Source organism: Ptychodera flava, chromosome 19 (assembly GCF_041260155.1).
Source record: "Ptychodera flava strain L36383 chromosome 19, AS_Pfla_20210202, whole genome shotgun sequence".
Taxonomy (NCBI): Eukaryota; Metazoa; Hemichordata; class Enteropneusta; family Ptychoderidae; genus Ptychodera; species Ptychodera flava.
In genome coordinates this window covers 27,170,975-27,198,816 of record NC_091946.1, presented here as the reverse complement: position 1 = coordinate 27,198,816, position 27,842 = coordinate 27,170,975, and the positions used below count along the sequence as shown (strand labels likewise).

Genomic DNA, 27,842 nt, shown 5'->3' with positions numbered 1-27,842 from the left:
CGCCGCAGACTGTAAAAAAACACCCCCAGTCGCTTTCTTAACCTCGTCTGTCCCCGTTTCAAAGTTAAGCATCTTATGCTCTGCCGTCTGTCTGATCTGTCCGCCTGTGCATTTCTGTTTAGCGCCGCCCAGGTAAGTACAAGAACTACGCCCTCATCCGTTTTCCTCGATATGATCTCCTTAAATTTGCTAACGTTCGCTTTTCCTTCCCATTACAGGACGATTTATCAGCAGAGGAAATTGAGCAACTCGTACAACACATGAGCTCGCTTATGTCGGATAAGGAAGGAGGTATACAGTATCATGAAACACTGAAAAATATACTAAAGGGCTTCACGGCTAAAGTGCCTGCAGATGCTCTGAACAAAGTAAGAACGTGCTATTTTCTATATCATAAGGAATTTTGACAAATAACCTGTGTGGCATTGAGCATGCAAAATGTACACTACGCAATGCTTATAGAGTGAATGGCAAGTCGATCATAACATGTATTTTTTTATTTTACTTCCTTGAGTCCGACATACGCCTCATGCAAGTTATGATGTATGACTTGGTGCGATGAGTGCAATCTCTGTCATTGGTACACTTACTTCACCCATGCTTGTGGCCAATATCGTGAGCTGTTAGTTGTAACCGTCGAAACATTTCAAGCGGAGGCATTCTGACACCTAAGGCAAACATGGTTGTGTTTTGAGACAGCCGTTATATTTTGAATATCTGCAATTCAAATGCACCCTTACCTGTGTGTTGATTTTTGTAGTTTGTTTAAGAGGCTTGCGTCACATGCACACGGTAGTTTTATGTTTCATCAGGCCTGACATTAGGTCTTCAATTTTTACTCTGCTTTAGTAAGGAATGCCAACACTCTTACGAATAAAAGAAAGATATCATTGCCATTTCATACGTTTCTCTGTTTTTGGTCATCCAATTCTTCCTTAAGGAATTTTCAATAAAAAATGTAGATCACTGATACAGTTCTGCTTGATGTATTCATTTACTCACCAGATACGTTGGCTCGAAGAAGTGGAATACGTGGAGGAAGATGGGGAGATGCAGCTGGATTTTAAAGTCCCTGGAATTTGGATAGAATCGATCAAGAAAACCTCCCCCTCGATTCATCATTTATACCCCCTCTTGGTGAGTTACACGACGTATCCTACATCGAAAATGTTGTCCTTATGTCGTACTGAATCACTAAAAATATCCCGCGAATAATATTGACAGTGATGTTTGTACCTAAAACTGTCTTTTCAAAACAAGACCATCGGCCATACATATATCTTTCCTATCATGGTGTTCTGCCTCGCTATGGTTTGCGTATATTTGTTTCCACTTATTAACTCTAATGGATGAACAAGGTATTTGATCATGATGGCAATTAGCTTATGTTGGATATGGAGGAAAGTATTAGCTCCTTTTTAATTTAAACTGGCTCACTGAAGCAAATTAAACCTCTTTAAAATAAATAATTCCTTACGAGGCACTCCGTTGTTTCCCCAATTTTTGTAAATGTAAACTGAGGTTGGTTTTGTTTACTGTTTATTTATACTGTTTTGTTTATTTATATTGCTTAGGGAATGGCACTGGAGTAAACGTTTTTGTTGTAGACTCTGGTATTTTATATTCACATCTCGAATTTAATGCAGAGAGAGTCAAACCGTTCTTAGACACTTTTAAGGACGAATGTAACGTAAGTTTGTATATCTAAATTGGCCTGACAAATAACTCTGTTATATACTATTACATATCTTGGTAACAGGGTCTAGGAAGGTACAAGATATCTGGACAGTTTAGTAACCTTTGTCGAAGAAATTTATACTGAAAATAAAATGGTGGCATGAGCGTCATTTAAAATGCATTCTTTAACGTAACAATACAATATCTTAAACAAAAATCAATTTACTACACAGGATCATGAATGGTGATCGAAGAAATTGTTTTGTCCACAAACCGTGTAATATGCTTGACAGACAATATGCAGACAAATGCTTGATAACTTATGCCTTAAAAGAACATTTGCTAGAAAAGGGTTCGCGTAGAAACTCTACATCAAGGAATATGCTTGTTCGTCTCACGCGATGCGTATTATCCCTTATTTCATCTTATATGAGAAATAACATGCAAGAGAAGTCATATTTGAGTCAGTGGGGTAAGAGAATGAGTTGAGAGCCAATAGTCAATACAAGTTCATGTTGAATTTTGTTTTACCAGGGAGAAGACTGTCACGGTCATGGCACACACGTCGCCGGCATCATCGCGGGGAGTACTGTAGGAATTGCACCGGGAGTCACGCTATATTCCGCCAGGACATTCGATTGCGATGGAAAGGTGGCATCACGAGTAGGATAGTCAGTGGTAGGTGTCTGTAAATTACTGCCGACGACCATGGCGTGTTTTTTGGAAATTTAATTTAATTTAATTTAAAATGCAATCGTGTGTGCGTTGTCAGCCCCCCAAAAAACAACACGTTTGTAATGCAATAGTCGCCTGTAGTAAACGGAGACACTGAATATAAAGTTACTGTGCACAGATCTTTCGCTTTCAGGACACGTCGATATGGCAAATGACAATCCTGTCGTGTTTGTCCCTGCAGCTCTTGACGCTATCACCGACGCAAACCTGCCGAAAAGCATCGTTTCAATGTCCTTCTACGGCGCGCCAAATGTTTCAAAAATATTTATCGATTCAGTGCAAAGATAAACTGTCTTTCTCAATTGATATAAAAATTCGGTCTCATTAGGAAGGAAATAAGTAAGAAAAGTATAACTAAAAAACAAAAGATAGAAATGTCATTTAATACTTCATTTTAACTTGAGAAAAAATCTTTAAAGCGTAATTAGGAAATAAACAACTTTCACGATTTGAAAAAGTCATACATCCATACTTATCGACATATATACACGTATAATAGTTCGCGTAAAGTGTGCAATAAGTGCTGATTTTACAAAAAAAAAAGAAAATATGTTGTACAGTGGTACGTCCACAAAATTCACAAGAAAATCACTAAAAATCACTACTACCACTCGGAAAAATAGTACAAAAAATAAAAATGTGAACCACATACAGAAATCATTATAAAAGAATCAGACAAAAAAAGTCGTGCATACATAAAATTATTTATGTACTTAAGAAAATTAAAAAGCATTACGTCTCATAATAAACGTATTATAGATAATCAAATATAATATGAATCACCAGCCGCTTTGACAGTAAAGAGAGAAAATCGGAGAAAAAATTCGGCAGTGATGGCTTTAGACAAAAGTGAATCTCATCTACAAAAAAATAAAATAAAATAAAATAAAAACGAAAAAAATAAAAAAACGCCATGAACAGAGATACAAAAAAAACGCGTGGGCCTGTGGAAAGAAAAAAACAAATGAGGACTCGCCACACAGCAAAAAAAAAGAAAAAAAAAAAAAAAAAAAAAAAAAACGAGCACTCGCCACAGAAAAAAAAAACAACAAGCCCGAAATTACAATTATTTTATTCAAAAGACTCGTGGTTACGTTTCCTTCGATCGATGAATCCCCTACAGCGGGGAATCTGATCACCACATACTCCAATGTTTGACAAAATATTAATTGAGCATTTCAGTGATAACGTCACATCTTGAAACCTAGCTCTGTTTGGCTGGGCCCTGCTCTACTTAAAACCATACTTGATGAAATGAAGTGGGCAATATCACTAAAGAACGTCCAAGTTAACAGTGATAGTTCAAGAGAGTCAAGTTAACTACGCCAATTTCAGGCAGTCAACAGGTCGGATCACGAGCAAGACGTACAACCCATGACCCTTCATTGCAACACTGCGAACATATCGATGCCTTAGGCGCGGTATGGCAGGGAGCCCACTGCAGGCCTTCACCGAGCCGCACTGTCATCGCCGTTTGGCCCACATGATTTATACACAGTTTTATACGTGTGGTTCGATACATCGGGTTCAAATACCATGATAATAAACCACCTCGTTGTTTGGTAATTCCTCGTCTATCCTCAAAGATCACCCAAATCATGATAAAATGAATAGTTTTGAAGAAATCTGCCGCGTGTTGAGAGAACGTCCATCGTTTTCCGTGTTCGACAAGACGAGCAACGCAACTGTACAAGCCTTACGTATGGCGCGAGTGTCCGGCCTTCGCAACGCCAGACACTCTCACTATACTCGCAGGGCTAGACCGGCACATACACGACATGTCGATCCCCATTGCAGAAATCTTTATATCCACACAGTCCAATATATGGAGCTACAATATTTGTGCAGTAGCCTATACATAGCTCTGGGTGGCAGGGCTGTGAGTTAACGGCGTTATACGGCCTGGCCGTATAACGCCGGTAACTCACAGCCTAGCCCTGCCACCCAGAGCTAAATTTAAACGGAGTGTTTCAGCCCGAGTATTTTTGCCTTTGCCACACTCCGTTTAGAGGCTAAACCCACGGGATACGTGTGTGGTTCGATACATAGCGGCCGCTGCTAGCTCTGCATGGCCGGCAGGGCTGTGTGTTACCGGCGTTATACGGGAGGCCGTGTCACGCCGGTAGCACACAGCCCTGCCATGCAGAACGAGGCCGCTGCGCGGTATGCAATTTTACTATGCATACCCACACGGCGGCCGCTGCGTATCGAACCACACGTAACGTGGGCTAGCGGCTAGCCATCGTTTTGTTGGGGTTTGGGCACAGACTGTCTATGGTTTGGGAGAGGCGGCCCTACACTTTACAGCGAGGGGATCGCTGGTTGCCGGCGTGTAGGCCTACTGTACTAGTGACGGGAGCGCCGGCCGCTGGCTTACCATCTCGAGTGTACATTGGAGCGAGGGACCGCTGGCAGCCGACGAACCACTACGAGTGTTTTGTCCACTTTTAACCAAAACTGGTAACTGTTTAATATAGAATGGGACGTGTCGGTAACTTGGACGTCCATGAGATGATATTGAAGACTAGAAGATGAGAGTTATCGCTGAAATACCCCAAATATCTTGTCCAACATCCGAGTGTGATAGTCCAAAACCCTCTGGCATTAAACTGTAACAATCATGACGTTGACAATTTTCAATTTTCATGTTGGGCTTTTTCTGCGGGTGTCCCACTCTGTTTTCTTTTCTCGAACGGGCCTCTTTTTTTCTACTGAGTTTTTTTTTTTTTTTTTTTTTTTTTTTTTTGGTAACCTCCTTTTTTTTTTTGTAACCTCGCTTTGGTTTTTTTCCAAGCTGACCTCGTTTTGGTTTCTTAGGCCTACAGCCTCAACGCCCGCGCGATCTCGGTCGACTTTTCAATTGTGATTCTATTTCTTTTTTAGGTGAGACCTGATGGTGATTCGTTTTGTTTTTTGGTAGTAGTGCAAGTACTATTTGTGGTTTTGTTTTTAATCATTTCAATATTTTTTGTGTGTGTGCTTAATTTTTTTTTCGTTTTTCCCTTATAATCAGCATTCATTGCACCTTTATTTCAAATACACGTGTATGTGTACGTCAATAAGTATGGGAGTGTGGTATTTCCAAATTTTTGAAAAGTTTATCTTCTCATTACGGTATCTTCTCATTACAGTTTAAAGAATATTTTACAATTTAGCATTACATAATATTCTGCCCTTTTTTGCAATAATACTTTTCTCGTTTATTTTCTTCCGTAATTCCATCGAATTTTTATTTCAATCAAGAAAGGCGGTTGCACGTCATCTTTATCTGTACAGACACATTCAAATATTTAATGACACGTATTTTCAAATGAATGCTATTTTTATGAAAAGGTACATTAATAAAATGCAATGATATGGACGAAAGAACTTTTTTCTTTATTATTCATACACGTTTAAGACTTTTTTAGAAAGAAAATTTGACAGTTTATTTTTACTCAATGACGATAAATATTTTTGAAACATTTGGCGCGCCGTAGATACCCTTACTGCGAAATTCGATAGTAATACCCGGGAAAAGAGAATAATTAAAACACAGCTTGACAACAGTTACGATTCATACTTTGTACCAGCAATCAGTTATACAATTTGGTTCCTTTGTCCTTTTTGTATTTCTCCTATGCTGATTCAGGAATTATTGCAAAAAAGGGTAGAATGTTATGTAATGCTTAATTGTAAAATATTCTTTAAACCGTAATGAGAAGATAAACTTTTCAAAAATTTGGAAATACCACTACGGCGCGCCAAATGTTTCAAAAATATTTATCGTCATAGAGTAAAAATAAACTGTCAAATTTTCTTTCTAAAAAAGAGTCTTAAACGTGTATGAATAATAAAGAAAAAAGTTCTTTCGTCCATATCATTGCATTTTATTAATGTACCTTTTCATAAAAATAGCATTCATTTGAAAATATGTGTCATTAAATATTAAAATGTGTCTGTACAGATAAAGATGACGTGCAACCGTCGTTCTTGATTGAAATAAAAATTCGATGGAATTACGGAAGAAAATAAACGAGAAAAGTATTATTGCAAAAAGGGGAGAATGTTATGTAATACTTAATTGTAAAATACCCTTTAAACCGTAATGAGAAGATAAACTGTTTGCAAAAATTTGAAAATACCACAATCCCATACTTATTGACGTACATACACGTGTATTTGATATAAAGGTGCAATGAATGCTGATTATAAGGGAAAAAGCAAAAAAAAAATCAAGCACGCACACAAAAAAATATTGAACTGCTTAAAAACAAAACCAAAAATAGTACTTTCACTACTACAAAAAAAAAAAGCGAACCACCATCAGGTCTGACTAAAAAAAGAAAGAAAATCACAACTGAAAAGTCGACCGAGATCGCGCTGGCGTTGAAGCTGAAAAGAAACCAAAACGAGGTCAGCTTGAAAAAAAAAACGAAAACGAGGTTACAAAAAAAAAAAAAACCGAAAACGAGGTTACCAAAAAAAAAAAAAAAAAAAGTAGAAAAAAAGAGGCCCGTTCGAGAAAAGAATTTAGAGTGGGACACCCCGCAGAAAAAGCCCAACATGTAAATTGAATAATTCTCAATCTGATTGTTAGAGTTTAGTGCCAGAGGGTTTGGACCATCACACTCGGATGTTGGACAAGATATTTCAGGTATTTCAGCGATAACTCTCAGCTTCTAGTCTTCAATATCATCTCATGGACGTCCAAGTTACCGACACGTCCCATTCTATATTAAACAGTTACAAGTGGACAAAACATTCGTGGTGGTTCGTCGGCTGCCAGCGGTCCCCTCGCTCATGGCGTGCCTCAATGTACCCCTTTGAGATGGTAAGCTAGCGGCCGGCGGTCCCGTCGCTAGTACAGTACACGCCGGCAACCAGCGATCCCTCGCTGTAAGTGTAGGGCCGCCTCTCCCAAACCATAGACAGTCTGTGCCCAAACCATGGAGTCCTACCCCAACAAAACGATGGCTGCTGCTAGCCCACGGTTACGTCTGGTTCGATACATAGCGGCCGCCGTATGGGTATGCATAGTAAAATTGCATAGGCCTACCACGCAGCGCAGCGGCCGCTATGTATCGAACCACACACGTACCCCTTGGGTTTAGCCTCTAAACGGAGTGTGGCAAAGGCAAAAAATAGTCAGGCTAAAAACACTCCGTTTAAATTCGAGGCAACGTTTTCACTTGTACATTTAAAACGCGAACGCGCCCGTCTTGACAAACACTGATCAAGCAGCCGCTATTTCTCTGTAGCTCTGGGAGGCAGGGCTGTGAGTTACCGGCGTTATACGGCCTGGCCGTATAACGCACGCCGGTAACTCACAGCCCTGCCACCCAGCGCTGTGTATATAGGCTACTGCACAAATATCGTAGCTCCATATATTGGACTGTGTGGATATAAAGCTTTCTGCAATGGGGATCGACATGTCTTGTATGTGCCGGTCTAGCTGGGTAGCCCTGCGAGTATAGTGAGAGTGTCTGGCGTTGCGAAAGCCGGACACTCTCATACTCGTAAGGCTTGTAGGGGCAGTTGCGTCGCTCATCTTGTCGAACACGGAAAACGATGGACGTTCTCCCAACACGAGGCAGATTTCTTCAAAACTATTCAATTTCTCATGATTTGGGTGATCTTTGAGGATAGACGAGGAATTACCAAACAACGAGGTGGTTTATTATTATGGTATTGGAACCCGATGTATCGAACCACACGTATACTAGACTGTGTAGAAATCATGTAACGGCGATGACAGTGCGGCTCGGTGGAAGGCCTGCAGTGGGCTCCCTGCCATACCGCGCTTAAGGCATAGATAAGCTTATGTTCGCAGTGTTGCTATGAAAGGTCATGGGTTTGTACGTCTCGCTCGTGATCTGACCTGTGGACTGCCTAAAATTGGCTCAGTTAACTTGACTCTCTGGAACTATTCACTGTTAACCTGGACGTTCTTTAGGTGATATTGCCCACTTCACTTCATCAAGTACGGTTTCAAGTAGCTATGCGTGGCAGGGCCCAGCCAAACAGAGCTAGGTTTTAAGATGTCAAAGTTATCACTGAAATGCTCATTTAATATTTCGTCAAACATTGGAGTATGTGGTGATCGGATTCCAGGCTGTTGGGATTCATCGATCGAAGGAAACGTGAACCATGAGTTTTTTGAATAAATTAATTGTAATTTCGCGCGTTTTTTCTGTGGCGAGTGCTCGTTTTTTTTCTTTCTTTTTTTCTTTTTTTTTTTTGGCTGTCGCGAGTGCTCATTTGTTTTCTTTTTCCACAGGCCCACGCGTTTTTTTGTATTTCCTGTGTTCATGGCATTTTTTATTTTTTTATTTTTATCTTATTTTATTTTATTTTATTTTATTTTATTTTTTGTAGATGATGTCTACTTTTGTCTAGAGCCATCACTGCCGAATTTTTTCTCTGATTTTCTCTCTTTACTGTCAAAGTGGCTGGTGGTTAATATTATATTTTTGATTATTTATAATACTTTTTTATTATGAGACGTAGTGCTTTTTAATTTTCTTAAGTACATAAATAATTTTATGCATGCATGACTTTTTGTCTGATTATTTTATAATGATTATCTGTATGTGGTTCACATTTTTATTTTTTATAATATTTTTCCCTTTCGGTAGTAGTGATTTTTAGTGATTTTCTTGTGAATTTTGTGGACGTACCACTGTATAACATATTTTACTTTTTTTGTAAAATCAGCACTCATTGCACCTTTTACGCGAACTATTATACGTGTATGTATGTCGATAAGTATGGATGTATGACTTTTTCAAATCATTGAAAATTGTTTACGCTTTAAAGATTTTTTCTCAAGTTAAAATGAAGTATTAAATGACATTTCTGTCTTTTGTTTTTTAATTATACTTTTCTTACTTATTTCCTTCCTAATGACACCGAATTTTTATTTCAATTGAGAAAGACAGTTTATTTTTGCACTGAATCGATAAATATTTTTGAAACATTTGGCGCGCCGTAATACCACACTCCCATACTTATTGACGTACATACACGTGTATTTGATATAAAGGTGCAATGAATGCTGATTATAAGGGAAAAAAGAAAAAAAAAAAATCAAGCACACACACAAAAAATATTGAAATGATTAAAAACAAAACCACAAATAGTACTTGCACTACTACCAAAAAAACGAAAGGAACCACCATTAGATCTGAAAAAAAAGAAAGAGAGTCACAACTGAAAAGTCGACCGAGATCGCGCTGGCGTTGAGGCTGAAAAGAAACCAAAACGAGGTTACAAAAAAAAAAAAAAAAAAAGAGGTTCAAAAAAAAAAAAAAAAAAAGAAACCAGGCCCGTTCGGGAAAATAAAACAGAGTGGGACACCCCACAGAAAAAGCCTAACATGTTCTCAACGTCATGATGTTAGAGTTTAGTGCCAGAGCCTCCAGAGGGTTATTTTGGATCATCTCAGTGGGATGTTGGACAAGATATTTTGGGTATTTCAGCGATAACTCTCAGCTTCTCGGTCTCTCTGTCTTCAATATCATCTCATGGACGTCCAAGTTACCGACACGTCCCATTCTATATTAAACAGTTACAAGTGGACAAAACATTCATGGTGGTTCGTCGGCTGCCAGCGGTCCCCTCGCTCACGGCGTGCCTCAATGTACACTTGAGGTGGTAAGCCAGCGGCCGGCGGTCCCGTCGCTAGTCCAGTACACGCCGGCAACCAGCGATCCCCTCGCTGTACAGTGTAGGGCCGCCTCTCCCAAACCATAGACAGTCTGTGCCCAAACCATGGTGTCCTACCCCAACAAAACGATGGCTAGCCGCTATATAGCCCACGGTTACGTGTGTGATTCGATACATAGCGGCCGCCATGTGGGTATGCCATAGTAAAATTGCATACCACGCAGCGGTCGCTACGTATCGAACCACACGTAACCGTGTTTTTTAGACTCAAACGGAGTGTGGCAAAGGCAAAAATACTCAGGCTAAAACACTCCGTTTAGATTCGAGGCAACGTTTTCAGTGGTACATGTAGAACGCGAACGCGCCCGACTTGACACTGAACAAGCAGCCGCTAGTTCTCTGAATACTGTCTGTACCTCTGGGTGGCAGGGCTGTGAGTTACCGGCGTTATACGGCCTGGCCGTGTAACGCCGGTAACTCACAGCCCTGCCACCCAGAGCTATGTATAGGCTACTGCACAAATATCGTAGCTCCATATATTGGACTGTGTGGAAATAAAGCTTTCTGCAATGGGGATCGACATGTCGTGTATGTGCCGGTCTAGCCCTGCGAGTATAGTGAGTGTCTGGCGTTGTGAAGGCCGGACACTCTCGCCATACTTACTCGTAAGGCTTGTGCCGGTCCTGGGGGATCGCGGTTGCATCATAGTGCATGTTTATAGTTACGTCGCTCGTCTTGTCGAACACGGAAAACGATGCATCGCGATGGACGTTCTCTAAAACACGCGGCAGATTTCTTAAAAACTATTCATTTTTAATGATTTGGGTGATCTTTGAGGATAGACGAAGAATTACCAAACAACGAGGTGGTTTATTATCATGGTATTTGAATTCATTCCATCGTAGAAATCCACGGTCATTCGATCTATGTATCGAACCACACGTAACCGTGTAGAAATCATAAACGGCGATGACAGAGCGGCTCGGTGGAAGGCCTGCATAGCTGCAGTGGGCCCCCTGCCATACCGCACCTAAGGCATCCATATGTTCGCAGTGTTGCTATGAAGGGACATGGGTTGTACGTCTCGCCCCTGATCTGAACTGTGGACTGTCTCAAATTGGCTCAGTTAACTTGACTCTCTGGAACTATTCACTGTTAATCTGGACGTTCTTTAGGTGATATTGCCCACTTCGCTTTATCAAGTACGGTTTCAAGTAGCCCTGCGTACAGGTCTGTGTGTTCCCGGCGTGATACGGCCTCCACCATAACGCCGGGAACACACAGACCTGTACGCAGGGCTAGGTTTCAAGTAGCTCTGCTTGGCAGGGCCCAGCCAAACAGAGCTAGGATTCAATATGTCAAAGTTATCACTGAAATGCTCAATTAATATTTCGTCAAACATTGGAGTATGTGGTGATCGGAATCCCAGCTGTTTGGGATTCATCGATCGAAGGAAACGTGAACCATGAGTTTTTTGAATAAATTAATTGTAATTTTGCGCGTTTGGTTTTGTGTGTCGTGTGCTCGTTTTTTTTCTTTTTTTTTTTTTTTTTTTTTTTTTGCTGTGGGGAGTGCTCATTTTTTCTTTCCACAGGCCCACGCGTTTTTTTTGTATTTGCTGTTGTCCATGGCATTTTTTATTTTTTTATTTATTTTTTTTATTTTTTTTTTAGTAGATGATGTCCACTTTTGTCTAGAGCCATCACTGCCGAACTTTTTCTCTGATTTCCTCTCTTTACTTTCAAAGCGGCTGGTGGTTCATATTATATTTTTGATTATCTACAATACGTACTGCTTTTTAATTTTCTTAAGTACATAAATAATTTTATGTATGCATGGCTTTTTTGTCTAATTCTTTTATAATGATGTTATGTTTGTGGTTCACATTTTAATTTTTTGTAATATTTTTTCCGAGTGGTAGCACTGGTTTTTAGTGATTTTCTTGTGATTTTTGTGTACGTACCACTGTAAACATCTTATACTTTTTTTTGTAAAATCAGCACTAATTGCACCTTTTACGCGAACTATTATACGTGTATGTACGTCGATAAGTGTGGATGTATGAATTTTTCAAATCGTTGAAAATTGTTTATTTCCTAATTACGCTTTAAAGAATATTCTCAAGTTAAAATGAAGTATTAAATGACATTTCTGTCTTTTGTTTTTTAATTATACTTTTCTTACTTATTTCCTTCATGACACCGAATTTTATTTCAATTGAGAAAGACAGTTTATTTTTGCACTGAATCAATAAATATTTTGAAACATTTGGCGCGCCGTAGTTATCGTAGCAAATCGTAAAATACGACACAGAAAATATGTGATGATAAAAAAGTTTTTGCATCAATGAGAAACTGTTCCAAACTAATAACGACATTGGTTCAAGTCATTTTCAACGTTTAGTTTGATAAACTGCATTCCCTATGTTTATTGTGCTTCGTTTCTGTCAGTCTATCAACAAAATTTTGTTTGAAGAACAAAATTTGGAGGCAGTTTGTCCTGTTGTCAATATAAAATGTAATATATTGACATCAGAGTGGGTTTTTAGGGAATGCATACATGAATACTGACCGTTTCTGTCATTCCTTATTGCAGGTTATCACTGTCGGCGCCACAACTCAGAACGACTCCTTCGCTGACTTCTCCAACTTTGGATCATGTGTCAACATTCTGGCACCTGGAAAGGGTATCTTGAGTGCTCATTGCCAAAGTCCAAATTCGTACACCAAAAAGGATGGGACTTCCATGGCAACCCCTCATGTATCAGGTAATCTCAAAGTCATACTTCGTTACATGTATTTCCTCGCTGAATGCATAATTAACTGTGTCTATCTTCCTATTTCATACCATGGGGTGTATAGAAGAGTAATATACAAATGCTTTCAGAAAATATTATGTTATACTTTGTTCAGTCTTTGCTCGATGTAAAAACTTTAAAATTTCAATGCCAAGTAAGTAGGGATATCATTAGGGGCAAAACAGCTGATAAGAGACGACGTTTATCAAGGTTTTATATGTTTGATGTCATACCAATGAACCTTTCACCTTGCAAATGTTGAGTACCAGTCCAAGCAAAATTCACCGGCCTTGGCATCTTCTTGGAATCTCTACGCAGGCAGACCTTTGCCGCTCCATTGAGTATAGAGCGTCCCTCTACGGCAGGAACATATATTTTTCCTCTTACATTTATGAAATGTCTGACATAGGTATTGAAATAACAAACCACAAAACACCTGAAATTTCTAAAGATGCACCTACGATTTTTAAGAACACGATGCGCAATGTTAGTCACACCTCGAAATGTTTTGTTTTAGCAGTTCACCCCAGTTCCCTATAAATGGGTCCACAGTCATCATTGAACACTGTGGCTTTCAGCCAAATAATAGCGATGAAATTTGCTAATGCTTTGCTCCAGAAAACTTTGAACCAAACAACTTTCTTTCACAATCAAGACCGGCGATAATGAGTATCCTTCCAACTGTGAGATCAGAAAAACTACGCATTACTTAATGAGGACATTCAAATGGTCTACATACATTCCCTTTGGTAGGATCGCGAGGGAAAATTAAATTTTTAAATTTGATAAAAACAACACGGTAGAAACTGTATTTACAATGTAAAAGTCCAGCAAAGTATTGCAAAACTATCGAGCGTTTAAAGTTTGTTCAAGTAGTGCATTCTATTATCATGCAAAAATAACACGTGCGTAATATCAGCAATTTATTTGTTACTTCATGTATTTAAATCCTGGCTTTACCTGTAATTCCACCATTTCATTACCTACAGGCGTTGCGGCTCGTCTTCTTGAATACGATCCGGAGATAACAAGAGATGATATACTTACAGAACTTGTGGACGCCGCTGGGAAGAATCTGATTGATATGTCGATCCGTTATACCAGAAGACTATCGTTCAGATACGCCAAACTACCTTCTTCGCGTACCGTCTGGTTACAGTAAGTCATAAAAATGGTCAGATTGCTATGAGAGGGTAGAGTGTGCGCCATGTACTTTGAATAGGTCACAAAGCGCAACTACAGTTTAAGATATCCAGACAGGCCGCTTAAATAAATACATAAAGGAAGTTACATTCTTTGATAGCAGTCTTTTTTATTGTATTATTAAAAAAACTGTAGTTTGTAAAGCAAGAAAGACTGAAAACTTGGGAGGTGTGGTTAAGATAAGGATAGGGAGTACATTTGGCATTCTAATATTTGACGTAGTTTTCTGGTGGAGCGTTTCAAATTATGTGATATGTTACAAGCCAACATTGTTGCAAAACATGGTCACTTTTTGTTTTAAAGTTTCTTGTTTATTTATTATGGTTGTTTTGCAATTTGACTAACCCTTTTCGGATCAAAAGGTCCACCCATATTTCACGTATTGGTTACTGCACTTTTATAACACTATACACGAAAACCATATTTTTGATAAAACGTGCACTTTGTTCTCTTTCTTTTCATGGATATTGTAGGGATGATAGAGAAATTATATTTCTGACAAGGGATGCATTGTGCTTTTTTTGTTTTCAGAGACATGGAGAGATGATCTTCGCTGCGGCGCCGGATACCTGAACAAATATAACGAACCCGCCGAATGCGACCCTTACAGCGACAATCCATGTTGTGGCGCTGATAACTTTTGTGGAAGCCAGCCGGATGATTGCACCTGTACCACGTGTGATGACTATAGACCAGGTAAGAAGGGGTAGAAGTGAGGGACAAGATTTTTGTATATAACCGAGAGCGGGGCAGATAAATATATTATTACATTAAGTCGCGTGCTTCATAGGATTCAATGGTAACTTGTCGATTACGTCGCGGGCCGCATAGTCATCACTGGACTGAAAGTGAACCGGAACTATTTTCAACTTGAAAACTTTTGGATGTAAAAGTCTTGAAATTTCATGTTTTGCACAGAAAATCCGGTTTTTGGAAAATTTCGCCTAAAAATATTGATAAACCGCATAACAGTAGTTTAAATATATCAATGCACCATTCGATTATGGAAATTGGTCTATTTTTAACCTTTTTTCGTCTAAAATGAAAATAAAGCATTTGACTATAATTTGCCAATAAACGTAAATATTTTTGGTGCAAACTGAGTAAGAGAGGCATGTAATAAAAACATTATAGCCCAAACAAGGGACTATGTACCCTCGGGGCAGGAGACCATTTGCCCTCCTTACGTCGGGCAAATGGTCACCTACCCTCGGGCACATAGTTCCATGTTTGGGCTGTACAAGTGTAGAGGGAAGCAAGGGCATATACCTTGTAACAAAGACTCAGGAGTACTGCGGAACTGGCAAACGTTATTCAAGAACGACATTTTCATCAACTGACGCACACATCATAAATTAGCTTTATCGTTTCTCAGAGCAATAATGCTAACGAATGAAAATCAGGAATCGCCATGCAATTTGGTACTAGAGAAATAAATAACCAAATATTTACCGATAGTTGAAATACAATATTGACCACCATCAATGTGTTAAATTTACGGGAAAATAATTTTGTTTGGTTTCAGACAAACTAAGACGGTGGAAATGTTCTTACTCCAAGAGCTTTAAAAGAAGCTTCTAACAAGTGGAAGATCAGTAAAGAATCGAAAACATTTAAAGTCTGAATATCTTTCTCCGAGGCGCATTCTACCTTCGATAAAAGTCTACACATTCTTGAACCATGTAGTTCTTTTTGTTTCTTACACTGCTACTTTACCCTAAAATTAACCATGATACTAACCACAGTTTTCTTTCGCTTTCTCTTCAATTCAGACCTATGTTACAACACGTGCTGGTGGAATGGTGACGGCGAGTGTGACGACGGTGGACCTGGAGCTAGCTACAATGGCTGTGATTATGGCACCGGGCCTCCTCTATAAGGGCGTCTTTGATACGAGCTGTGCGATTTGAAAATGAAATGAATCCACGACAGAGACTGTAACAGAAAGCTATTTCTGTAAGAGTAATTTGGCACAACTTCGTTTATGATGACGCTTTATCTATAACACTGCCATTTTAACATATGTTTCATCATTGTCATTTTGGAAATATATTTATTTATTAATTTCTCTGTTTATTCATTCATTCATTATTTATTTATTTATTTATTTATTTATTGAGGATAATCTACCATATGATATATATAAAAAATAAACTAAACTCTCGAAGGGTAAGATTTTAATCATCAATGCACAGACTTTACGCACTTCAATACTGACATAGACATTATACCCCATGCCAAAATAACTTCCGATGATGCAAAAACGAAAACTGTAACATATATTTGCTATCAGTAAGACACGCCCTTTTGTCCCCTTTGTCACAGCGAAGAGTTGTTAGGGTAAATATACGCTAACTGAATATTTGGAGAATTTTTTTCATTTACACAACAAAAGTTGTAGAAATATTGCAAGAAACATGGAAATTATCCGACCAAAGTCCATGTCAGGGCATGCATTTGTTGTTTCTAACGTGCCATGTCTCGCGTTTTAGGAATTCAAAAGAATATTAAGTTGTAAATTTCCGTAAGAAAGTTATTCTTTGAGATTTCCGGTCCTTTCTGGTTGTAATAATGTACTTCTAAACAAGTACAGTTTAAGGCAGAAATTTCATAAATGCTATATTATTATTATTAGCCTATATCAATGACATTACATCCAAATGTACTTTTTCTTTGCCTTATATACATGATTTACGTCTGTTTTGAATCAGTTTCTTAATTTCATGAAGGATATATTACTCATCTGATAAAAAAGCGGCTTTTTAATCGATGATCAGCTATAGCCTATGAATAAGAACTTTAACCAGTTTCACTAATTCCCTAGTGAATCCTTCAAGTGCACTGTACTTGTTGCAGTTTTTATGACTTTATCAAAGGTACACATCCGATTATGCCAACAGAGTGACAAAATTTTACAGTTTGCCATTATTCCCGCCATACTAATTATCTACAGCAGGAACTTTAATATGCCCAATAATGCTAAGTCGATCAGTGCCCATAACGTGCAGAAGCTCTCATGGTATCTTTTTCTAATGGAATTTGGGATAATTGAATCTCCGTTTTTTTCTTTTTGTGAATTTTCTTAACATTTTACACCTCCTTCTTGAATCATTGTTTCGGTTTCAAGAAGGAGGAATTGCTCAGATTACAAGATGAATGTTTTGTGAAAAAATATTTTGTTTTTAATTGCTGGTCTCACTGGAAATGCAATCATTCTCATATTTCATAAATCCTTAAAGGGACATAAGCTGTAACTTGTGGCAAGTTTTTCAATATTCTGCTTATGTATATCAACTATACCGTGTCTGACCCTAATCCGTTTGTCATGCTGAAATTTCGAGTGCTCTTTTTGTCAACACAGCTTGTATGTGTGTACTGATTATTATTTATTGTTTACAAATGAATTCCAGTCCGGACTTGAATGTAATTTTCAACAATAACAATGTAGATTATACTTATATAGGTTGTGTTGATATGCTAAATACTTGGCATTAAATTACAGTTTATGGATTCAATGCAGAAAGTGTAGAAAAACCCCAAAACAAAAGTTCTGAAAAAAAGCCAAAATATACAGCTTATGGAGCTTTAACCGAATTCTTGAAATTATATGCGAAAATGCAGCGACTCTAGCTTGAGGACGAAATGAAGTTTGCGTTAAACAAGTTTTCTTGTGGTCTTGCACTTGAACTTGTATGACATTTGTCACGAATCCCTCGACAATTAGGGATAGGTCAATTGTCGCAATAGATTCTCCGCCATTGGACATTGGATCTTGAATATTCTTGATTTTTCGTCCGGAACTATAAACACAATAGAATGAAAATACATCAGTGACATTTGGCGTTAGCCGCACCCTAGCGACCGTATTTCTCATTGATGGATATGTGTATCCATCTATACTTGACCTGTTTGTTTCACCAGTCTGATATCTTTGAACGGCTGCCGTGTTCGTCATGCAAGTGAAGTAAGAGTCTTTGGTCAGAGCCAGCTGATCTATTTGATTTTTGAATATGAGGCTACAATATTTAAGACGCTTTAGACCGTTTAAGTCTCTGTCAGAGAAATGTGCCATTTTCCCTTACCATGGCTGCAGTATTAATGTGTTGATTATGTATGACCTGATGATGTATCAACAGCGCATTAGTGAGCAAGGGGGCAATGTTGTGTTCCGTATTTCACTAATTTAGGTCATGAACTTTGCGACTTTTAAGTAGAACGAAAGTTGAGTCACCGACACACTCAAACACACACAGGCCCATTAACTTACAGGCACACCGACAGAAAAACAGATGTGACAAAATAGTTTTCGTCCGAAAACCATAATCATGCTTTAGAGAAATGTGATAATTCATTGTAGGCCTACAGGTCAGGAAGTGCTAGGGTCAAAGGTTCTCAACACGACCTCGTTTTGATTCAAATTTTAAAAGGTTACGTACAGTTCTTCACGTCAACATAGTTTGGTCAATGTTAGGATTCCTGTCGTCCTTCACCAAGATCGGTAGATCAACAACTGAGCAAGGAACTGCAGTAAACGATGGCAATGAATACACAAAAGGTGAGTATGATATACCGTAGTGTTTCAAGTGCACCGGGAATAAGGACTGGTCAGAATAAGATGGGGAACTGCAGTTTTCTCTGAGTCCCATGATTATACAGGTACAGATTTTCACATCAAGACTTTTACGGAGGATATTTTTTTTTGCAAAACTAGCCAGCTAAAAGAAAGATCTTAAGAGCCATCCTTGACAACTAGCTCTTGGGTTCTAGATAAGTGCTTGCGTACTTGTCCTCGAATACTACGGGGGGCACTGTTTATGTCTCGTTTATGTCTATTTATTCTCTTGCATCGTAAAGTCTCTTCGGCATTTTCATTCAGGCCTGTGCAGGAGATAGTGGATCAAACATTTCCTACACTACTATGCGATCACAAAACAATCGTAAAAGACCTATGCTGACCACATTCAAAAGGTGAACTAAAGCAGGCCATCGTACAGCATTGTCTACGATATCGTTGCTGCAATGGTGAAGGTCACAAGGGCAGTCAACAGAGTCATCCATTTTGTGACGAGAGAGCAGACGAGTTTTATTTGCTCATCAGTGGGCAGGGAAAGGACGGGCGGGCAACATTTCATCGCTAGTGGTGGGGAAATTTCATTCTCTTGCTCGATGGGCAACTTGAAAAAAGTATAATAGGTGGCTACGGATTGTTATTTATTCAGTTGGTTCGGGAGTTTGCTAATTAATAGTGAGCAAAAGTAAAGAAATTGGAAATGTGTATGGGGAAGAGGGTAATCACGTTGGATATTTAACGTGGGGAGAGATTTCCTGACGGCGAACAAAGAGACAGAAAGACCATTAGGCGAGAGGGAAGATTTTTTCTCGCCGTAGATGGAGGATTGTTACTGACAGCCATTCTGAAAGTGTCATATCAAGATATTTTAAGTCAGTGTCATCTTAATTTTCATAGTAAAAGAATGATTTATGACTCTAGGTTCTTGACCACAAAGACCCAGCTAGGCCCACAGATGAGTATGTATACCGAAATGAATTGGTAAAGCCTTATCGTTTGAGATTTAACAACATTTTCTCGTATATTCGTCTTCAATATGCTTCCATGCAGATGACGAGTAGTTTGCAAGACAAAGTGGCAATCGTTTTCGGCGGTACGTACGGAATAGGAGCGAGCATTGTCAAAGTGTTGCAGAGAGACGGCGCTAAGGTAGTAATGACAGGAAGAAACAAAGAGAGAGGTAATCTTTGTTTTATCCAAATATTGCAGTTTTGTGCGTGGCAGGACACCCCTTTTCGATCAGTACGCGAAATCTTTGTCTCCAGCTGATGACCTGAGGTTACGTCCGTGCAGAACAGACTTTCGGAACGGCAAACGACACTTTATTTCAATGTTTGTTTTTGTTTTTGTTTTTGTTTATTGTTTTTTGTGAATTCAGACAAGCAACTTCATCAAGTGTCATAGTAAAGTAGAAGCATAGGGAATTGCACCAAAGTCCGTCCCCAGGGGTGGGGGTGTCTTGTCTCAGGACAAGGTTCTTCTTGCTATGGTTTATTTTACTTTAATACGTTTGACTATGATATATATTGCCAGTAAAGAGTTATATTACCAACTTTTCTTTGCAGCTTTGGTGTCTTTGTCTTATGTTAGCGCTGGTTTTGTAACGATTTCTTTTTTCGTATTTACGTCCTTTGACAATCTTTAGTGAAGTTTTTTCACTGTGTTGCGTCTATTATCTTACCAGTTTGAATGCCTAATTCGCCAAGGCAAGCAAGGGTAGTAATTTAGTCTATTATCTGATGAGTTTGAGTGCCTAATTCGCCAAAGTAAGCAAGATAAAGTACTAATCTGTGGACGCTGTCACCAGATTATCACCGGATTAACTTTGACAGAGTCAACAACGAACGCACTAGCAAGGTATAACAGGAGGCTCTTGTTATACCTTGCTGGTGCGTTCGTTGTTGACTTTGTCAAATTTAATCCGGTGATAATCTGGTGACAGCGTCCACAGATTAGTAATTTACCCTTGCTTACTTTGGCGAATTAGGCACTCAAACTCAACAGATAATAGACGCAGTATGTTGATAAAACGTTTACGCAAGATTGGCAAGGGCAGTGCTAAGTTAAGACCAAAATACCAAAGGTTGGTAGAATATATCTTTATTAGCAATACAACGAAACACCTAACCACCCCTGGGGACGGACACGAAGGCGACCCCCTATGGTAGTAGAAGCAAACAATTTCGCATGTCTCCATTGACTCCAATAAAAAATGCACTTAAATCAGGGGGAACGCACAACTAAAGCAAAATTTCTCACAATATGCGCACGTGCCGCCAGACGTGCACGTAATCACGTACGTGTAACTCTCTAACGAAATTCACAAACCAACTGAAAGTTCTGTAATACAAGGCACTTACGGAGGCACTTACAAGCAGACCGTTGTGGTGAAACGATCATTTTGATTATTGCGTTAAAGCGGCTATTAGATCGCCACCCACGAGGGCCTCTATAATTTAAGGTAGTATCCGCCTCCAAAGTGAAAGACTCAAACTCTTGCTCAAACTTTCCTTTCGCAATATTTCAACTATTCTCTTTCAAAATCAAGAATAAAAATTGGGGTCATCGAGCAAATATTGTACTAGAGAAACAGATAACCAAGATTTACCGATATTTAAAATTCAACATGGCCGCCATCCCTGTGTTAACTTTATGGAGAAAATAAAGTTTTCGAATTTCGAAAAAACTAAGCCGGTGAATAGGTTTCTTGCACCAAGAGTTTTAAAATGAGCCCCAACAAATAGTATATCAGAAAGGAATCGTTAAAGTTTGAGAGTCCGAATATCTGTCTTTGAGGCGCGTTTCACCTTAATACAAAAGTTGTCAACTCCGAATAAAATACACATTGTCTTAAGTGTACATTTTCTGACGTAAGATACTCTTGCACTGTAGAATATTTCCTTATTCGTCATCACAAACAATATCTAACTTGACTGTTTATATGCTTTATGTACTATTTACCCAATGCATGAAGTACACCGTCAACTCTCCCGAGAGAAGTTTGAGTCGAGCGAGTTGGTCCAGGTTATTGTGTCCACTACAAAGCAACAAATTATACGTGTTGCGTTCGTTATATGTGAAAATTATGAGCAAACAAGTGTTGTGTGTTTATTGATACTCGTCTATTAGGCCACATAAAATAAATTCTTTGTTTGCCGTCCTTGGATATTTGAAAAACCTATCAGCCAGCCAGCAAAAAAAACAAACACGGAAAAAAAACACAATCCAATAAACTTTAACTTTCCAATTGGTTTAATGGTATCAAGTATGAAAACTCAACTATTACAGTTACAATGCAGTGTTTCCTGTGCTCTTGTTTGGAAACACAAGTTATACATGTACTTGTACAAGTACAACAAGCATAGTTATTGTTAGGTGACCGTCTCTGAGGCTGTAATGCAGAAGTACTCTCGTATTTTACTTCTTTTTCTTCCCGCCAACCTTGGACTTGTTTCGGGTACGTTCCTCATGTCCTATGGATTTGCACTGATGACAGACAGGATGGATACTCTGATAACTTTCCTTCCAATCATCCTGGATGGGTACAAGGTCATCTGGAGTACCACACACATGACACACCAAGGGAAATTTCAACCTTGAGCTGTAGTAATGTGGGGTGATAGAATTTCCACATGTCACATTCTCAAACAAACACACCTGAAACAAATGCATAAGAAACAAACAAACACTACTAAGCAAACAATTACAGACAAAGGAGTCAATAAAACAATTGTATGAAATTACAAAAAATATACTGCTGTTTTTTCACTTTTGATAAAAAATGACAAAATCTCAGCCTGTTATACGTCATTTTTATTCAGCTACCAAATATTCGATGATCACAATTTTTTTGTTAACCTTATTGCTTCTATTTTTGTTCCTGAAAACTGACTGAGCTGCTAGAACTCTTGAAAATACCTTGTGAAGTTTATGACTTTCAGGAATGGCACTTGTACCACAAGTATAATCAATGGTGTCCAATATCTGTTCAAGAGACTGTCTTTCAGCTTCAACCAGTTTCTTTGGTGAATATACACACCTGCAGGTTTGAGTGTAATCAAAACAAATTTCCATAAGTTTGTTACAATACCATCAGGTTGATAAAATCAAAACTAAATGATAAGACAACATCTCTTTGGGTCTACAATGAGACAATTTAAGTACTATTTTGTGCTGTCTTGCACTGCATTAAAATATTATGGATAAGATACACTAATGCTGCACTGAGTGTCTCTTTACTATAGTGTAATGTAATTTACTGCCCTACACAGTACTGTACGTAACTATACTAACTTAAAGGACCCAAAAATCAGTGATTTTACATACCTGGCTTTACTGCATTCTGTACATAGTATAGTTCGCCTAACAGTCTCTCCAGACAGTCGGAATCCAAAATCTCGCTGGGCCAGTGCTGTCTGCTTTGAAACCAGAGATGGACGGAATTTTTCAGTTGTTTCTGTGCCATACAGTTCTTCAAATGACTTGAAGTGATCACCATCTTCAGTTGGTACAGGATCTTGATGAGGACAGAAAAAAGAGCGTTGACTATTTATTACAACTGACACTTGCTGAAAAACTTTAAATTAAGACACAGCTCATACAGGCTAAGTATCACCGTATATATATTTGTGTGTGTGTGTGTGTGTGTGTGTGCGCGTGCATGTATGTGTATGTATGTTTTGTTCAAATCATTATGACTGACACAAATGCTAGCTATAAAGCTGAATCTTTTTCACATTAGATCACATCATACACTGCTGAAGTTGTTGCTTTGTAATCATAACATACCTGGGAGTTTGTGAATACCCTGGAATACATCTTGGGGTAGCCTTGGTGGTTTACATAATTTGCAGCTGATATCTCCACACTTTGATATCATGAAGTAGTAATGTCTTCTGACTGTACAGTGATTCAGAAATGCCTGAAGTTTTGTCTTTCCCTGTAGCAGCTTGGTTGTGGTATCATCTTGGGTAACGCTGTCATCAATGGTAGAAATGGTATCCCAGAGTTCTGTCATGAGAGTGTCATTTGCTGGCTCTCCGATGATGCATGGATTACCTTTCAACTTCAGTCTCCCAAACAACTGATTTAGCAAATCTGTTACATCCTGCAGACTTGATATCAGGGCATCTTTGAAGGCTGGATGACTCTTGCCTCTTTCTCTGATGTCACGCATTGTGTTCAGCTTGGACATTTCTGCTTCAAACTGCTGACTCATTGGTTTCCTCTCAACTGCAACAGACTGTAGGGCCAGATTCATAATTGAATGCCATCTTTCCGCGGGGTTGGTGTATGACTGCATAGGACAGCAACGTGCAGCCAGAAGTACATCACAATCATCAATGAGATATAAGGCAATGAGTGACAGTTGTACAGATGGATACGTTATGCGATGATCTGCTCCACCATCTGAATAAATGATCCTGATCGGTTTGTCCAATTTCCCAGTCACACTGAGAGCTTTCCTCATTTCTGCACTGTGACGTAGTGGGGAAGATGCTGCAAATATGGTGTCTTTCAGGGTTTCATATACATGACCACCGAAAAATGATTCAGTACATTTCTCAGGAGTTTCCACGATAAGGCAAGTAGATGGTGTCAGCTTGCACTTTGTGCTGGTATCATGGTCAGCAGCCATCAGTGGTACACCAGCCTGCACAATAGTCTTCTGACATCTGTTAATGGTAGCCAATGGGACACCTGGTTCACCGACAGGGATATTACTCTTGTCGTCAACACACATCAGGACAGCATAATCTCTGTATTTCACTGCAAATTCCTTCAAATATTTGAAGATAGCAGCTGCATAGTGTGCATCAGGATGATAAGTATTTATCTGTCGTGACTGAACCATGAACTTTAGATTGAATCTACCAGTATAGATGGTTGCCCTTGTACTAAATTTATTTTGTGGCATAAATTGGAGGTACAGCCACTGCAAACTTGGTACTTGAGTATTTGGTGGAAGCCTGGCGACTACATGCTCGTGCAAGTCTGGCAAAGATATTGCAACACTCATATGACACACAGTTCCATGGCGACGGTCATCAACAGCCTTCATGGATTTCTCATTCAAGTACTTCTCAGTTTCATCCCAAAACTTATCATAAACACCAGCTCTACCTTCATTTAACAGTCTCAGGTCATGTACAATATCCGGATCTTGTGAACTGAGTAACAAATGTAGGCGTTCCTGAACTTCTTTGCTGACTTTGTTCGGTAGTGCTGACTGGTCGTTAGTGAGATATTTATACATATCATTCATTACGCTGGGACTAGCTTTGCACACAAGGGAGAACCTGGTAGTAAACTCTTTCTGCATTGTACGTGTGTGATACACTGGAAGATCCTGCTCAATCTTATGAATCACTGAATTACTTCGTGACATATCAATAGCTTTGTCTGACTTCCAGAGAAACCATAGACTTGGATTACAACCTCCACGGTGATAGCCAAATAATTCAGAGTCAAAGGGAAGGACCAGATCTTTAACATAGTAGTAACGCTTTCTTCTGTCAGGCGCCATGAAGTCATTCAAGCACACAGGTTCGTAAGTGCCAAGCTCAGACATTTTCTCCTCAAGTGCTTTGTAGCGTTGAACAAGCTTGAAGTCAGATCTCAGTCTACCTTTAAGGTGATTCAGTTGGGTATTTTTCCCATGATACGGTGATCTTTGTGGAAACCCTTGGGCATGAATGCAATTTTCAAGGCGGTTGTATCATCTAAATGTTTGATAAACCCATCAATACCATGTGCAAGTTTCTTGACAGCATCAACTAACTCTGTCATTCTTGATAGCTGCATACAACCATACAGCAAAATAGCGTAGAGGCCCTGAACTTTCTGCTCAAGTTTGTCTCGTTCAATTCTGGCGACATTTTTATGTGTCTGGTTGATTATAAACTTGCTGAAGTTTATCCACGTCGCTGAGGAAACAGTGGAACAACTCTGGAAGTGTGAACCCACGTTCTTTAAATTTATGCAAATGAGGTAAGATGTAAAAGATCGCAGAGGAAATATTATCGACGACTGTTTTCCCAACGGTATTGCAATATTCTGATTGGAAGCCCAACCTTTCTCGTTCCAGCAAATCTAAGAAATGGTTCCTTAATCTGTAGTCACCTCTCAGGTTTGGGTCATCTGGGTTTAAGCCAATTTCCCGGGGTACAGCAGTCTCTGAGATAACTCCCTGGATGCATGTTGCATGATTTCAAAAGCATTGCGCAGATTGCCCGTATCATGTTGTGCCTTCTGCCGTAAGATGTCAAACTTTATAAAATGACCAAGTCGTTTGGTAGCAGACAGAATGTTCAAAGTAAGAGCAACTTCAACAGCGTATGGGCTGTTTGGAACATTAAACAACGAACATTTCACTGCACCTGCTTTCCCTGGTGCAGATCCAATATCGTGATCGATCGCGTATTTGAACCTACTGTTGTCCGTGCCGTTCTGGCTGGCAATGAAAAGTGCTTCAAATAGTTGACAGAAATTCTGTTCCGTTCCACATTCGAAGCCAAACCAGTCAAGAATTGTTTTCGATCCATCTTTTATGGAGACCACAACTATTTCACGTCCTTCCGCTGTCATGATTTACGGAAATCAGTGTAAGACCTCGACCATCTATGTACGGTACACTGCAGCGCGCTAAAAATAGGGAGACCTGTGCGCACGTGAACTTTACGTACAGCGGCTGATGCCGTACCCTTTTACGATTTGTCTGATTTGTATTCAAACGATCGTACAACATTGGTGTTTTTGCGACATTTCAGACGACTGCTACGTAAAGGCGCTCTAAATGTGTTATTGCAGACAAAATCAGGGCACATCGTGCCGCATTTTCGAGGAGACGGACTGTGTTTGTTTTTCAAATTTCTTCCGAAAACCTACCCGCACGCGGACGGCAAACAAAGAATTTATTTTATGGCGCCTTATTTCTGTGCATTGTACCGAATACAGTTTCTCGGTGTCTGTCTACAGTATGCTAGAAACACAATTTTCAGTTTGTCAACAAAGCCCGTTTGTCTAAATATTGGTGACAACTGAAGTAGAGTTCAGACTCAAAGTTATTTGTCAACGATACAACTGCACAGTACACGTAGGCTATGTTGAAAAGCTGAATGCTGGACAGCTCAACATGCTGTAGGGAAAAGAACAAAAACGCAGTTGTATAAACTGAACAAAAATATTGTCAAAATACAAAGTTAATACAGCTACTGCCCTGCTACTACCTACGGGTAGTGTCACTGTCACTGCATACCGGCAGTGACAATGATAGCTCTGACTCTGATGTAGTTTAAGAAGAGTTTGGATCATAGGACGCTCAATTGACCGTGAAACACACATGTACTTGTACACAAGATCAGGCCAGAGAGCAACAAATACATGTAGAAGACTAGGAGACTTAACAGTTACCGTTGATTTTTGGATTTAGGCATATGAGAATGGGCAAATATGAGAGAAAAGAGATGAGGTCGTGCACCATGCTTGACCTTATACTAATGTAAGATGAAAAGTTACATTTTCCTCAAATTACTAAAAATCAATATATAAAAACATTTATTTCAAGTTCATGCAGTGGATGAAATTTTCGCATCTCATCGTACAATAACATAAAAGTAAAACTTTGAACAGTAAAGACTCTAATTAAAATGCAAATATGTATGACTAAAGGGAATCATTTATTTTTTACCATATTTGCCGTTATTACACCCAAAATTTCTTAGATTAAAACATTTATTTGATGGAATATTTTATCTTTCCAGTACTGTCAATTTTGTAAAACATTTATAAGTAGCATCTAAGTTGTATGGCTTGTAGGTTTGAAAACAATATTTTTTTCACTATACGTAGGTCACGGTGCTCAGTTTTTCACAATTTGGTAAATGTAGCCAGGAATTCATAATTTGCATACTCTCTCATGATTGTCATTTTGTGTACTTTTCAGCTGATGCCTTTGACCTGGCCAGAGTTGGATAAACTTAAGTCGGCTTAGACTGATAAATCCAAAAAGTCCACTGATGCATATAAAATGATCATTTTACGAACTTGCCCTAGGTATATGGCTCTATAACCTGCTGACAAGAGGTATTATCACATAAACTGGCCGAATTCCCACCTGTGTGACGTAGAACAGGACGGATAAGAAATCGAATTACCCCTGTTGTACGTCATCAACCGGAACTTTTTTCTTGCATGGTACCGTTCATACATGCG

At 39.0% G+C, this 27,842-nt stretch overlaps 2 protein-coding genes across 3 annotated transcripts; one reads left to right on the top strand and one right to left on the bottom strand.

Moving 5' to 3' along the window:
* The first annotated feature begins 212 nt into the window (after positions 1-212).
* Positions 213-17,123, top strand: LOC139119124 (extracellular serine proteinase-like). The gene is made up of 8 exons (XM_070682772.1): positions 213-368; positions 1,006-1,137; positions 1,575-2,355; positions 2,594-2,751; positions 12,608-12,826; positions 13,846-14,014; positions 14,591-14,755; positions 15,832-17,123. The coding sequence occupies exons 5-7, from the start codon at positions 12,619-12,621 to the stop codon at positions 14,604-14,606; spliced, it is 393 nt and encodes a 130-aa protein (XP_070538873.1). The 5' UTR covers positions 213-368; positions 1,006-1,137; positions 1,575-2,355; positions 2,594-2,751; positions 12,608-12,618; the 3' UTR covers positions 14,607-14,755; positions 15,832-17,123.
* A 4,740-nt stretch (positions 17,124-21,863) lies between these two features.
* LOC139119106 (uncharacterized) lies at positions 21,864-26,296 on the bottom strand. Of its 2 annotated transcripts, XM_070682743.1 has the most exons (4): positions 23,418-26,296; positions 22,956-23,145; positions 22,548-22,668; positions 21,864-22,286 (listed from the first exon to the last, which is right to left on the bottom strand). In XM_070682743.1, exons 1-4 carry the CDS (start codon positions 25,198-25,200, stop codon positions 22,047-22,049), a joined length of 2,334 nt encoding a protein of 777 aa, XP_070538844.1. In that variant the 5' UTR covers positions 25,201-26,296; the 3' UTR covers positions 21,864-22,046. The 2 variants fall into 2 exon arrangements, with proteins under 2 accessions (XP_070538844.1, XP_070538845.1); XM_070682744.1 differs by lacking the exon at positions 22,548-22,668 and having other exon boundaries at positions 22,069-22,286; positions 23,418-25,292.
* Between the last annotated feature and the right edge of the window lie 1,546 nt (positions 26,297-27,842).

Bases quoted from the DNA above. Each gene is read 5' to 3' on its own strand.
- LOC139119106 (XM_070682743.1), bottom strand. From the start codon at position 25,200: ATGTCTGAGCTTGGCACTTACGAACCTGTGTGCTTGAATGACTTCATG. The intron at 22,669-22,955 runs GTATGTAAAATC...TCAAACCTGCAG, and splicing joins ACAGAATGCAGTAAAGCCAG to GTGTGTATATTCACCAAAGA. The intron at 22,287-22,547 runs GTATTTTCAAGA...CATTTGTTTCAG, and splicing joins AAAGTCATAAACTTCACAAG to GTGTGTTTGTTTGAGAATGT.
- LOC139119124 (XM_070682772.1), top strand. From the start codon at position 12,619: ATGAATACTGACCGTTTCTGTCATTCCTTATTGCAGGTTATCACTGTC. The intron at 12,827-13,845 runs GTAATCTCAAAG...CATTACCTACAG, and splicing joins GGCAACCCCTCATGTATCAG to GCGTTGCGGCTCGTCTTCTT.